Source organism: Polypterus senegalus, chromosome 12, assembly GCF_016835505.1.
Source record: "Polypterus senegalus isolate Bchr_013 chromosome 12, ASM1683550v1, whole genome shotgun sequence".
Classification (NCBI taxonomy): Eukaryota; Metazoa; Chordata; class Cladistia; order Polypteriformes; family Polypteridae; genus Polypterus; species Polypterus senegalus.
Genome location: NC_053165.1, coordinates 29,065,773 through 29,081,564, shown reverse-complemented (window position 1 = coordinate 29,081,564; position 15,792 = coordinate 29,065,773). Strand labels below are relative to the sequence as shown.

At 36.0% G+C, this 15,792-nt stretch overlaps 1 protein-coding gene across 9 annotated transcripts in view; it reads left to right on the top strand.

Annotated features, from left to right (window-relative positions):
* LOC120540046 (voltage-dependent L-type calcium channel subunit alpha-1C-like) overlaps positions 1-15,792 on the top strand; it is a 1,017,626-nt gene that overhangs the window by 743,929 nt on the left and 257,905 nt on the right. For all 9 annotated transcript variants that reach the window (XM_039770507.1, XM_039770503.1, XM_039770506.1 and 6 more), the window contains exon 13: positions 2,391-2,616. In XM_039770507.1, the coding sequence (XP_039626441.1) occupies positions 2,391-2,616 (226 nt within the window). The remainder of the gene's footprint in view (positions 1-2,390; positions 2,617-15,792) is intronic.

Below are 15,792 nucleotides of genomic sequence, written 5' to 3'. Positions count from 1 at the left end.
CTTTTTTTGTATATGGTAATGTATGGTAAATCAGCAGTTTTTGTATTACAGCAGAGTATAAGTTAGTAGTTATTCACATTTTGCTTGAAATCTCCCTAATGCAAGCTATGTTTAATATACTTCATTTTCACTGAAAGGTGAAAAAGGTTTGGCTTATGGATGTAAACAGATCCAATATGTAACTTAATGCTTTGTCTATGGCTTTTAGGAATGGGCAGTAGAGCTAAAATCCATTTTCTTTTTTAATTTTTATTTATTTTAATTTAAAAATACATTTTTGATGCTTTTGGTAAATACTGGTATGATGTACAGTATTTGTAGTGTACTTTTCAGACTTAATTTTTAACAATTAACAAATGTATCACTGGTTGATTATGCACACGGAAGTGCCTTTAATCCATTGGAATTGCTGTTAGTGCTTTTTTTTACTCATACAGGTTTCACCTCTCTTGAACTGATAAAAGTGCAGCTTCTTTCTCCCTCTCTGTCACACACTGCCAGGCAAAGATAGCACAAGACAAAGCTTAATCATGTTCTATCCTTCCGCTTGCAGCGACTCGCCAATCAGGGTGAACCACACATCACTCACTCTGAGTAGTAGTAGTCTGTACACAAAGACATTAACTTTAAGACACTAATTCTCTGATGTCAAATCACATTTCTTGTATCCTTCTGCTTGCACAGATTTATGTTTTATATTTTGCATTCACATGCATTTGCATATTCTCCCACTCATTTTTAGTATACTAGCTAAAACAGTTTTCTGTTCTTTGCCAAAAAAAAGTTACTTACACCTAGCCCTGTTGTTTTCTGTGTTTCTGAGACCTCTGCACCCATTCCCACATTCTTACACTTCTACTGTTTGTATTGGTGCCTTATCAAGTGCAGATGTGCACAGTATCCCCAGCATCACAAAACACACTAAGAGCAGATAACTTAAACCTGATCCAACGGATTGTTTAACGATAGATTTGTCACAATCATTATTTGAAAGACTAAAATCAATTAAACTCCTCATTTAGAAGTTATTACCGCTTCTAATAAAAAAAATGATTATTAGAGCAAAGAGTATGAAAAACAGTGTTCTACATTATAGCTCTTAGAAATATTGTTAAAGTAAAAAAAAAAACACATAACACATAAGGATGATAATTGTCTTTCTAATGAATTTGTTTGGGTAGATTTTTTAGGTTTGTCTTTAAAATTCTTTAATGCATTTGTCAGTGTCAGTGATACAGATGAATGATACACATGAGAAACAATTTATATTTTCAGTTTTCAATTACACACTTCAAGCACCTAGTATGTCGAATGACTGTCATCTCCATTATAGTAGTGTAGCATCACAGAAGATCATGATGGTGTCAACCTGACCTTGTAGTGAAAACGTTACTGAAGACAGAGAGAATGCAGTATATTACCCCCGAGGGACTAAGATAAAGTAAAATAATACAGAAAGTGTTATTTCAAATACAGTGTCATTTGACACAAAAATAAATAAACTACTCATAAACAGCTACAGCACCTTACCAATATGATTTTTTTTTTTGTAACGTCACATTTAATTTTTTGGGAGGTGGGAGGATGGTGGTAAAGTTAGTTCTCTGCTAAAATGCTGGGGAGAGTTTGACTTTTAAAATGGATGTGATTGTTTAGCTCGCTTAAGAATTGTTTGATTCTGTCTGACCATGTCAAAGTGGGGTGGCTAAGGGAATTGCCTATAAAGAATCCAGCATCCAAACTAATGTAATTCAGCCAAAGAAGGAAATGATAGCTCATTAGCTCATTCGTTAATTATATACTGTATTATAGTGTAGTGTGGCATTCGTATTTATTGCCTTTTTAGACACAGTTAATAGAAAAAAATGACTTTGGAGACAATGTATTGTTTAAAAATAATAAATTGATTTTCTAAACACTTTTTCATTGTTATGGGTAATATTTTATTTTTTTAATTTTGTAAAATTGTTTCTCAAAGCACTAACCATTTGATTTAAAGATGAATGACTGATGAAATATTTAATTTTCAAATGTTAATCAAAAGGTCATTGAGATGGTTGCACACTAATTGGTGCTTCTGCCTCACACATTTCAGAGACTGTGTTCAAATTTGGGCTTTGTCTCTGACTATGGATTTTTCTCTGGGCTCTCCCATTTACTTCTCCTATCTAAATGAGGTATGTGTTAGATTAATTGGTGACTCTAAATTGACCAAAAGAATATGATCGCTGGGACGGAAAGGTGCCTTGGCGCTGGGATAGGCCCTATCACTTGGAAAGCCTGCATTTGAATTGAGCAAGTGAGAAAAACACATGGATGGATTATCAAAAAAGTGTTTTAATTTTGACATAGTTATAAAGGTTATTATACTTACTGCTTTATGTTTTCAGACACTGCCAACAAAGTCCTCCTGGCCTTGTTCACTGGAGAAATGTTGCTGAAAATGTACAGCCTTGGTCTGCAGGCCTACTTTGTGTCTCTGTTTAACCGGTTTGACTGTTTCATCGTATGTGGAGGCATTCTGGAAACAATCCTGGTAGAGACCAAGATAATGTCACCACTGGGCATCTCCGTGCTTCGTTGTGTCCGGCTCTTGAGGATTTTTAAAATCACCAGGTATGAATAGCTGGTAAGAACCTGGGTGGTCAATAACATGTTGGTATGTGCATTGATTGCAATAATGAAATTCTGTAAGTAGATCTTTATTTAACATTACTTGCAGTGATAATCATTAAATATTGAAATTCTTCACCATCTTTAAATTAGACTCTTCTCACATGAGGAAGCTTTTGTAACTTTCCAAGAGGCTGTTTTCATGACAGCTGACCAAGACACAGTATTAGCTCTAACTGGATGGTAATTGTGTTTGTGAAATGATTAGAGAGTAAAGACGTTGTCTGAATATGGCGAAGTACTAAATATTCTGGGTGGGGATCAGCATTCTCACTGATTGATTTGGAGAGATCTATTAATAGTTGCATGATCCACCATCCCCTTAATTTTGCAGTAGTATAAACTAGAGAGAACAAAAGTTGATTGGAATATGTACTCGGGAAGACATGGATCTTGTGAATGTTGTGATTGCAACAATTATCCAGGGATATGACCAGTTCAAACCATCAAAGCAAAGAAAAAGCAAAAAGGCAAGCTGAAGGGGTTTCATCCTGGAACATATTCAAGGCTACTGACGAGAGCTTACACACAAGTTTTAAGAGATTATGAGCAAGATCTGGAACACTGAAGAAATCATGAGATTTTCACTATGTTCAAGAAAGGTGATATGTTAAGAGTGTAGAATCTGCACTGCTGCTCTCATACACTGGAATAACCCATGTATATGTATGCATAAATGTTCTGCTTTCACTTGATTAGAAATTACTGCCTGATTCTCAATGTGGCTTCAAGACAAGATATTTGTACCCCCAGAGTATGTAAAGGACACGGTTTTGGAAGTAATAAAAGCTATTTATGTCTTTTGTAGACTTGAACAAGACTGTCAACCCCATTATTCAAGAGGTCCGCCACAAATTATAAATATCCTAACAAATTCAAAACTGTCTTGAAGCTGCTGCATACTCAGATAACTGCAGCTGTTCTCAGCATTGAACGGGTATCTAATACCTTCATGATCTAATTTCCCTCTTCATCTAGATTGTATACTGCCTGCATTGGAAAGCCTTCATTCTACACCACCTTAAGTCCAAGACAAACTGACCATGATGATAGACATTAAGCTGTACTCTGCAAATGACTGTACAGTTTTGCATTTCCCCAAAGAATTCCAGAATACTCAGAATCTCTTTGCCAAGTACTCTTTGTCAGTGCCAGGAAAAAAAAGCTATTCTTTACTGCAGTGTCACTAGGTAAATAAACCATGAAGCAGTTACTATCTCTGGTGAAAACCTAAAGATTGTTCATTACTTTCATACCTTATCAACCAACAGCCCCCCAAAAGCATTCCTTATAAAAGTTCCACACCTCCCTCAGGAAGGAGCATTTTTGAGTTTTTAAAGAATGTGATTTAATTAAAGAAAATTAAGCTAATGGTATATGTGGCTATTCTCATTGTTGCCATCCTAGGTTGCCTATAAATTTTGCCTGAAAACCATTGAGAGATTCTATTTGGTGCTGCACCTGAAAGATTTATCTGCTGGCACCACTGCTGCACTAATCCCAGTTATCTTACTGAGGGGAATCATGATCACTAAGGATCACAGCCATGATTCCACACAGCCAATTCCTCAGCATAAGCCACTGCATGAGAATACTTAGCTCCTGTCTTCCCAACATCCCAGTCTTCTGTAGGTCATAGAATACACAGTACGCAGTGCAAGGGAAGTGTTTTAAAGATAATTGTATCCTCAATACCTATTTTATAAAGATCAATATTGCAGTCTGGCAAGCCCTAGTCATCATCTAGCGCAGAAGTTCTCAAACTCATGCTTGTAGTTTTTGTCCCAGCTAACTTCTGTTTTTAACTAGACTCCAACCCTAATTAAACAAGCTTTTAATTCTCAGTTTCTTCATTTTGGGGAGCAGTGTAGAAAATACAAAACTAAGTTTGTTTAATTTTTTTTATTTGAATATACCAAACATTAATGTACATTATATGGGGATAATTTAGCGTTTTTTTAATATTTCCACCATCTTGATGATTTTTATTCCAGTATGTCCTGGTGTTCTGGTTGTTTAATACATTATTTATTAATGAGCTTGTTGGTGGGTCTGAAGCTGAAGTAGTTGCAGCTTTTCAGCTTTCAGTATTGTTTGAAAAATGTCTGGTGTGCTTGTTAGTTGTTATTAATAGGATACAATAAGGAACAAACTACACAGAGAAAATGGCAAATTAATAGGAAAACAACAAAAGAGAGTGATCCCCAGACTTCATTTGAGAATCATTGATCTAAAGATATTATCTCAGTCTACAGTAAGTTTCACAATTCTGGTGTGAGTGGCTATGTTTTCTACACTTACAAAAGAATGCAGGGTGTCCTGTATGCATGGAATTATAAAGAAAAATAACATATTGTAGGCTTTATACTATTGGCGTGTACTCTATATGCAGAATGTTACCTTCTGACTTTGATTCTCTACAAGAAGAATTACAGTATTTACATTTGTTCTTCCTTATTCAAACTCTTTTTAAGGCTGTAAAGATAAATAATACATACATTAAATACATTTTTGTTATGATTGCAGGCTTATGGAACACCTTTAGAGTCATCTCAAGGTCTAATTCCAAGCTTGCACTTGCTGCCACTGAATAGACTGTGACCCATCCCTGTGTTTCAGAATTAGACGGGATATCCAATACCTGTGCTTAATTTGTGCAGCCTCACTTTAAAAATCGGACCAACCAATGGGTAGTGTGCTCAAATTATTAGTAAAAACTGGTTTACCCATCCTAGTGTTGCTTAGCAAGACACAGACTCTGTGGATTTGTAAATCATGGCATTCCTTTACAGTATGTGGGTTGAGCAAGTTAAAAACTAGTGTAACCACCAGCCATTGTCCAAATATGTGTGCTGGGTGTACAAGCAACAGTAGTGTTAAAATTCTCCTTTAGCTTAGAGAGATGAATGCAGTGGGCTGAAAAAGCCTACAGAACCTGTGGCCCTTACAATGTCATCTGTGGGGAAGTAGAGTAAAGTATGTGTAGATGAAAGATAATAGTAACTGCAACATGTGTCAGGAAAAGTCAGTTGTGATGGAACTAAAGTGAGGCTGTTTAACACTACAAATCTGATAAATCATTTAAGATTAGAGCACACAGCAGAATATGCTAACCCTCAAAAGGTTTCATACCAAACAAGTAAAAACAGCCTTCTTTTGACACATTTTTTCACTCTATTTTGGTTGTTCTTCAAAGTAGTACAAAGTTGTTAAAATTCATTAAGCAAAATATATTTTAGTAGTAATAATTACATATTTGAAAAAAAATATGTATGGATTGAGATTTTAGCAACCTAATAAAGGAACCAGGAAAATGAAATGCTGCTGAATATTTTTTTAAAATATTGCGTAAAACAGAAGGTGAGCAGGCAGGGATGAAACACATGTGTCTACTGTTAGATTTATTTTACATTAAAAGATGCTGAGAATTTTTACATATTTGTGTTCACATTTGTCATTTAGAATATATAAAATGAATTTATTAAAATATATACTGTTGTAAGTAACTGAAATATTTGAATAAAGTATAATTTATTGCAGCCTAAAAGGAATCCTTACACTGTTGTGATCTGGGGATTTATGTCAAAAGTAGGAAAAACTTTTTCATTTCGTTGGGTTCAGGGATAGTTTACTGAAGCAAACTCTCGGAGCTAAGGCTTCTTTAAGCAGTTAATTTGTATTTGCTGGTGCACAGTATTACATGAAAGCAATATTATAAAACTGATTATAGGATGGAATCATTTTCAGTGCACTTTATGTAACTGAAAGATGTATTCTCTAGAATCTCAGAAATAGGTCTTTTGCAAATAACCATTTTTTACTTTAAATTTCAGCTGCTAATCAAATAGTGAAAGGACAATATGAATGGCCACTTAACTTAGTCACTTGATTCATGGCACCAGATAAGTAATAGAGTGGTAAAAATAACTATTCAATGCTTTTATGTACTAATAGACACAGAACATGTTGAAGAAATGCAATTAAATCATTTTAAAATATTTGCCATCTCTTGTGGTACGTGTACCTTTAGCACCTTTCCTCAGTATTTATATGTGTCTGTATCTCTAATAGCCCTCCCTCTGTTGAGTATGTTCCCACAAAGCCTGCTTGTTTTTGAGGCATTTTGTTTGCCTCTTGTCCGGTTTTATATTTCTTTCTTTGAAGGTGACTCTCTCAGCATGCCTCCTGCTCCTTTACTCCACCTTATGCATTTCACACTCACATTCCTCTTGTAATTGTGTCACCAAACCTAAACTGACCAATGAGATTGCTTTGAGGGATGGGACACACAGACCTTAGTGTTTTATTATATAATAGATATTTCAAATAACTTTTTTTAAAATATTCATTTTCAAAGGAGCTCCAATGTTAACCATGCAGTTTTCTAAATTAGTCTACAAACAGTTCAATATCCCAGTTTTAATTTAACAGTTCAATAAACTGCAAAAAAAGCTGAGTCGCACAGTTAGGAATGTTGTGCTTTTTCCTGCTTTGTGCCTAGCGCAGCCAGGGTAAGCTCTGTAAACTGAATTAAGTGGACTTGAGCATTTTATTCGGTTTGCATTTCTGGGGAAAATAATTGAATCTTATTGTTTAATGGTTTAGAACAGGGGTCTCAAACTCAGCGGGATATATGGGCTGCACATAGATAAAAGTGGTAGTCGGCAAGCTGCATTAATTTCTAAAAGATGCAAATATAATATTGTTAATTTGGATTTGAATTATTTGAACTGCAATACTACATTACTACAATAATACAGCTAGGTTTACGAGTTTACTCGACGTGCTTATTATAAAATCAGGTTTTCAAGCTCAAATGTCGTTAAATGCAGTCTGACTGCTCAGTTGGCAGCGTTTGGCAGACACAACAACATCAAGATTGGGCTTGATGTTATGCGCCATAGCCAATTGCAATGTTGCACGCAGATGCTCATCTAATCCACAGTCTCCATCTGTGAATCTTCTGAAATGCAAGCAACATTCACCATAAACTGAGTCTTAAAGAGAGCAAATTGAGGGTCAAGAGCCCAAAACTCCTCAAACAGTCAATCAAACTCTTCAAGTAATTGAGAAATGATATCTGAGTAATATTTCAAGTGTTCTGGTTCAACACGTACCAATGACTGCTTAGCTGTGAAATGAGCCAAATTGCCAGACTGCCGCTGTTTGGCCCACGAGACAGCTTACATCTGAATGATTTGACACTGTTGTTCATCATCATAATCACCTGCATTGGACCCAGGAGCCTCAAGTTGAGTGCGTTGAGGTGTTCCGTGACATCTGTAAGAAACGCTAAATCTGGTAGAAAAAACGGATCAGAAAGTTGGCAAACATTTATCTTTCAATGTCATAAAAACTGCAATCTCCTGCCTTAAAGCAAAAATCTCTTCAACCATCTGACTTCAGTATGATACAACAACTCTCCATATTAAGTGTCCATATCAGACAAGAATGAAGTGAACTGCCTGTGGTTGAGACCTCTTGCTCGTATAAAATTAACCATCTTAACAACAATATCCATAACTTCTTTAATTTGTAGACTTTTGCCACACAGCAATTCCTGATGCAGAATGCAGTGTACTGTAGTAAAAGGACTCAACAAAGAAAGCTGGTTTCATTTTGCTTTCAGTAATCCCACAACACCAACATTTTCAGAACATATGGCTGGTGCACCGTCTGTTGCCACGGATACGAGTTTACCCCATGGCAGTCCTGCTCTGTTAATGTAACTTCCCAATTCCTGGAAAATGTCACGACTAGTCTTTCATAGGTAATAAATCTAATGATTCTTTGGTTACGTTTAGGTTTTAATCAACCCCACGAATGAACACAGCACAGTATACAGTATGTGTTACTCCAGTATTCTCATCAAGCGCTATGGAATATGCTTCAAAACCTTGTGCTGCTGTAATCAGTTGCTGATTAATGTTACTAGCTGTTCAGTGATTCTGCTAGCAACAGTATTTGTGGAGAAACTTATGCCTTCATACAGTTTCTTTTTACCCGGATAAATAATTTAACATGCCTCTATAAAACAATCTTTTATGAATTGGCCTTCAGTGATTGGTCGCAAAGATTTTGCTATCATATTACAGAGGAAAAAACTTGCTTTTACAGAATCTTCACTTGATTTGCTAACATTCGAGAAAAGGGTTTGCTGTTTTATAATTGATGCTTTCAGTTGCTGAACCATTTCCTTGTGCAGTTTGCTGGACAATGCAACATACTGTTCTGTAGTGTATTGTAATGTAGATGCACTTTGTACTCCTTAAACACTGAGATAAACTGCAAAACAAAGGAGCTCCGACCTCTGTAACGACATATAAATTTTCCCATTTACAGTATCCTGGAATATTTTGTTTTTGTCAGCAATCTTCGCTTTTTCAATGGCGAAGACGACATTAATGACTTTAATCAATAATGAGGCGTACAATTAACATCAAGAACTATACAAAGAAATTTGCAAACATTGTTCACATCGACTGTTTTTGTTTCACTGACATCACTGGAAGTAAATGTAACAACACTGAATGTTGAGGTAAGTAAGAAGAATTGTATTTTAATTGTGATTGTATTAGAAACAGTATTGTGAGGGAAATGCTGCAAAGTAAAACGGATTTTAGTGGTAGATTTTGGCAGTTCAAGTAAGTTGTTGCATGTTTAACCACTTATGCACAAGGTGTATTTCTTTGGCACAATTATGCTAAAAAACTCTTAGTGCTTAAGAGCTTATTAAGAAAGAAATGCTAACCCACTTAATAAAAGGGAAAGCGTCTGTGTGTCCATCCGATTGATATTTCTTTGTCATTCTAGAAGATGGCACATCACAAACATTTGTAGTAATAAAATGCATTGCATTTTTCTTTTCAACAGATGGCACATCACAACCATTAACACTTTTTACAAATGGCATACCAAATGCCATATGCATTGCACTTATCATTCCAACAGAAGGTGCATCATAAACATTTGTAATAATGCATTTTTTCTCAGACATGTCAACTGTACACAAAATAACAGTAACAGCATTTGACACCATGGGTCTAAAACCTCTTCAAAAACCTCTCCAAATGGGAGCCCTGAGAGCATTTTTCACCTAAGGAGTGAATGCACAAAATAAAGCTGTATTATTCCAAAAATAAAGAAGTCAATTTTTCACTAGAACCCAACGTAGTTTTCCAAATGCAATTAAATTTGATGCAAAACACAAATGCTAAAACTCCTTTGCTTAGAACCTAGGAAAATAAGTGAAAACAATGCTCAATGATGCTCTTTGATGCTCTGCTACTCTTCGTCTGCAGATGCTCCATTCATCTTTTAGAAACTTATAGTTGTTTATGCACACATTCTGTTGTGTCTCATCATTATGTCCATTTATGGACATCTAAGTGTCATTGGAGACATCAGAGTCACTGCCATCCAGTGGTTTAAAGTTTGCGAGTGTGTAACCTATTGAGTCAGAACTAATATCCTGGAAATGTGAGGTGAAACTTGCCAAAGGTCACCTTGCTTCTCCTCTTATTTGGAGAATATCTAATGATTATTGCATTGTACAAAAATGTCCATGGACTTGCTTTCATCAGGAGAATCTACCGTAAGTACTGATGTGTCACATGTAGATGTAGATGTTTGCTGTTGTTTTTTGAACTAATATGCGAGAGCACAAAAATAACACTTTCCGGTTTTCAGTCTATACCTCGCATTTGCTCAGTCAGTGGGAGGGTTCATCTTATTGGTTGAAATATATTGCTCATGACTTCTTGATTGATGTGTAGTACTTGGGTATTCCTTACACAGAATAATTACTGTGATTTATTCAAATATTTTTGTGACAATTAATGAAATACCACACATATGATTTCATACCAACTTTAAAGTCAACCATAAATATTACAAAAAATTCATTACTAGGAGTGTGAAGTTGACACTCATCACTTGCAAAAGAGATATTGTTTGTGTTGGTGTGTGGAATAGTTCATCTGTATGATATGGCGAAAGTTTTGTAAATGATTGCCCAGCACAGTACAGGGCCGCCCAGGATGTTTGAGGAAAGCTACATATACATGTATGCACACATAAAGGCCCACCGAGGCATTCATAAGCGCCTGCATGCATACTCACACACTCAAAAGAAATTTATAACTCAAGGGAACTGACAGCTTGCTTCCCCAACGAGAGGTCATGCCGGATGATGAAAAGAAACAAACGAGCACATACAAATCCACTCAAACCACAAGGCTAGCTAATATTATTTACTGTTAAAACAAGTATTAATCTAATTAATACTAATTGGTTTTATGTTATAGCTGACAAAATACCATTGTTATCATGTCTTAAAAACACCAGTAATTTCAAACAAATGACATTTTCATTTTTGTATTAAGAGTATAGCAATTGAAGTTAAGTGTAGTAAATGAATTTAGCAACAGTATAGCTAATTAATTTAACATGTTCTGGAAAGTGTTACACCTTTAGTCCTGCTCTGCTTAAGTATCACTATATGGATGAACTGCTAAGTGTACTAATGCTAACAATTCCATATCTTCAATACTGAATATTTCAAAATTTCAGTTATAGCGCAATTCCCTATTTCTCAGGAAAAGAAAACATTACTTTTGTTCTTGAAATAGTTTTCAAATATTATATTATAAAAAGTGGATCAGTTTGGTTTTTTTTTGTACCTTGTGGTAACACTAGGTGGAAGGGGGAAGGTATTCTCAAATTCATTTTTAATCCATTTAAATAATTTGAGAAATGGCAGATTGCAGACAGTAAAAACAGATTATGACCCACTGAACTCTAAACTCACCTCAAAAGTATACAGGATATCTTTATTCCAAATAAATATAAAGTGTGAAAACCAAAGAACATATAACCATGGTCATTGCTCAAACTTTATTGGTTGAAATGTCCAGAGCCTTGTTCATGAATTGAAAAGAAATGAAAGTAATCACAGGAACTGTATCATGGCTTATTGAAGTCATCTTTTGACTTATTAGACAAGACAATTTAAATATTGAAGATCTCCCTGTTTTGAAGAAAGGATGTCTTGGGCATGTACTTAATTCAAGATATAACAGCTACACTAGTGTATGAGAGACATCAATTCCTAAAGCAATCAATTTTGCTGCCTCAGGTCATTTATGACTCTAAAGAGCACTATAATATAGTAATGAAACAAACTGATGAAAGTAGACTGATTTGGACAACACATACAGGCCTTCTTTTGAGGTGGAATGGTCTTACAATGGTTAGCGCTACTGCTTCATGGATACATTGTCCTGGATTGGTGTCTGGTCCAGGATTGTTTCCTGCCTCATCAGGATGGCTCTGGTCTCCTGTGACCCTAAATTAGATTAAGTCAGTAGGTCAATATTACATTCTAGTCCAGGATATGTGTAAGCCACAAACATATAGTGCATGGAAATTTTAACTGGTTTAAACTTTGCTTTAGATTTCTCATCTTCATCTGCAAGAATAATATCGGGACCTGTCATAACAATTTTGAGTTATTTAAAGAACCATAAACTTTTGTAACCGTGAAGTTTCCTCTACTTATGTAAGTCAATATTCTTTGCACTCTTATTTTCAGAAACTGACAACTTCTTTATTAATAATATTATACTATCTTATTAAAATCTGGTTACCACTGTTATTTCTGACCAGGCTTCACTTATTCTTAAACTTACAGTATGAAGCAATATTAATTCAGCTTGCAATTGGCAGCTTTATCTGTTGTTATTATCAGATAAAGATTTATTAACTATATCTCCACACAAAACTTACTAAAGTTAAGCAGGTTTCATTTCGAAATTCTATGCGTAACAGTCATAACTGGAACCTACTTTTGTCCATATACTGTATACAGCCATAGCCTGCAGCTCGGTCGCCGTGTGAGGCGGAGTTGCGTCCCGTATCATCACACCTCCCACATAATTGAGTGCCTGCCCATATAAGGTAATATTCGTGGGTGAAGGACTGTGCTTAGCATATTCATAAGTGCAGCTACTGCGGAAACCCTCTGATGCTGAACAACCCTTTGTACACATATCAATTGGAAAGCAAGGTTTAAAGCTTAAGTTTAGATTACATTCATAGACACACTGCCGTTAAATATTCACAGGCAGATCCACAACTTAATACCGGGAATGCCTGTTAAACATCTTAGATTCACGAGTACCGATTTGGGTAGTGATCACTTCGATGAATGAAACCTGTTCAAAAAATGCATTACACAATTGAGAAGGCAGCAAAAGAATAAACGAATAAGAAGGCAGGGTGTAAAGGTTAACTTTAAATTAGGTTCATAGACACGTTGCTGCTGGCGTTTGTCATGCCTAAGACAAATACGATATTCACGAGATACAACTTTTCAATGCCGGGTCTGAGCTAACATTAAATAAAGCCGTGGACATCGTGAGATCACACGAGATAGCACAAGCACAGCTGAGAAGCTTCGATGCATGTTCTTCGAGCAGCTCACGTGAAGTACTGCGGAAACCCTCTGACGCTGAACAAGCCTTTGTACACATATCAATAGGAAAGCAAGGTGTAAAGCTTAAGTTTAAATTACGTTCATAGACCACTAAATATTCGCAGGCAGATCCACAACTTAATACCGCCTGTTAGACATCTTAGATTCACGAGTACCGATTTGGGTAGTGATCACTTCGATGAATGAAACCTGCTCAAAAAACGCATTACACAATTGAGAAGGCAGCAAAAGAATATGAAGCGAGTGACATATACAAGCATATTCATGAGTGCAGCTACTTCAGAAACAAAGCACGGTGTAAACCTAATGTTTAAATTAAGTTAATAGACAGGCTGCTGCTGGCGTTTGTCATGCCCACGATGAATACGATATTCGCGAGATACAAGTTTAATGAGAAGACGCAGGGTTTAAACGAGACTTTTGATCACTTTGTAACAGAGTTAAATTTGCTGTAACGGAGTTTAAATTGCTGGTATGCCAGGTCTGAGCTAACAATAAATAAAGCCGTGGACATCACGAGATCGAACGAGATAGCAAAAGCACAGTTGAGAAGCTTCGATGCATCCAAGCAGCTCACATCAAATCCTTGATGACAGCAACACTCATAACAGTGACAAAACAATTACATTGACAATCGTGTTATGTTATTTTTAAAATGTTTCCTTTTCTTTTTCATAACTTCTTTAACACACTACTTCTCCGCTGCGAAGCGTGAGTATTTTGCTAGTGTATATATAAAGAAAGTTTTTTCAATTCTTTCATTTTTTTTCAAATTTATGCATTACAGAAGTTTTACAATATGCCAGTCAGCATAAGTTTCAGTATAACAAAATTTTTGAAAAGTCTGTTCAGTCAGAAAAGCAAACAATTCCATATATCACGGAAGCACTTAAGATGTGGGATCATAAGCTGCATTCAAAATCTTATCCTTATCTGGAATGAAGAACTAATTGGTTATAAAAAGAAACCCATAATGTTACAAACAGACGCACAGGCAGGGGCTCAGCAGACTTTAAAAACATGTAATCTTACCAAATTCTAAAGAAGCTCTGCACAGTTCCACATAAAAAAAAATGTTTTTTGTTTTTCTAGTTTTAGATAACTCAATGGGAAAATATTTTATATTATGAAGGGTGCATTAAGGTTCTTCCAATTGAGGATAATTAGTCAAGGTGTTCACAGTGTAGTGTAGGCAGTAATGGTAAATTTATCACCAGATAGTCTAAGCTGGTCTGAATAACTCCAAAGAAACTTAATTAATCAGCAGCTGCAGGATTAAGCTCCTGTCGCACCTTACGCAACTGTGAACTTATTCAGACAAAGATCCCAGTCGCTCCATGGGAGAAAGACTTTCCGAGGTCATAAAGCTTATGAAACTGTTTCTGAACAAAGGCAAAACCGTAACAACAGTTGTATGGAATTTCCACCTGCAGCTAAAGTCACTTCAGTGCACATGTACTTTGTGAGCATGCCCGTGTCAATCAAACAGAGGAAGCTCTGCAGTTTACTTGTGACTTTACACTGCAGGAAGATAAGTAAATAAATATAGGTAAATAACATTTGATCTGGCTTTTATATGAGTAACATATACATGGCTTTCATATAAAGACAATCTCAAACAGGACTTTGCACAATACCTTGGCAAGCTCTGTAAACCGTGCTGTTTCGTTGAAGGACAGGTGTGGGGCAGACTGACTGGCAGGATGACGCCCGGCCTTTTGCTGCATCCAAATGGTGTCATCCTTTGTCTTTACGACTGGTGCAGCTGCGCTGTTCTTATATGTGAGTGGACGTTTCTTGCGGGAAGGGCTTCTGTTCTCTTTCTCCAATGTAGAACCCTCGTCCTCATCTGAGTTCACCTCGCTATAGCACGTCTTTATTTGAAAACAACAGTGTCAGATCGGGGCGAGAGTGAACATGACTGAGAGAATAAACCTGAATTTAAAAAAAAAAGCTAACCTTTGCAAGTACCATAATTTACACCAGCTGTTATAGACTCAAATCAAATGTATGTTTTTATTCTATAATAGTACGAATAAGAGCAGCTCACTACTCAAAATGTAGGCGTCCAGGATCGAATCACGAATGGTTTGATTACAAATCAGCAGTTCTTACCGCTGCACCACCAAAGTGGTCGTATTAAGGGCATGTCAATGTCACACCCTAACACGGGTTCTTTTTCTGCAGTTATATTCTTGAATAAAAGTGCACTTGTTTTGTTATGCTTGTACCTTTTGTGAAAGTGTTTATTTGATATTTGGACTTCAGGCTTCACACATTATACACTTCATGTCTACATTTTGTCAAATATTACAAAAACATGAAACATGTTTCTGTTTTAACGATGTGTTTACATAGATTTTTGTAGACACGGAATACACATGAAATATATGTATTTCAAATAATGATATATTATTTACTCTTTACAACTCCTGGCAACTCACACATGGGTAAACAGACTTGAGCTCAGAGAACTTTCTACCCTTTCTGTGTTGGTTGGGGGATAGGATAGCAGGCTGCTTGCTGCTTGTGTTAATCGACACATTTACAACACAAAAGATGCTGATGGAGAGGTGCGAACAGATTTAAGGTGGACCAGGATTACGAGTTTTTTCGTAGGCTTT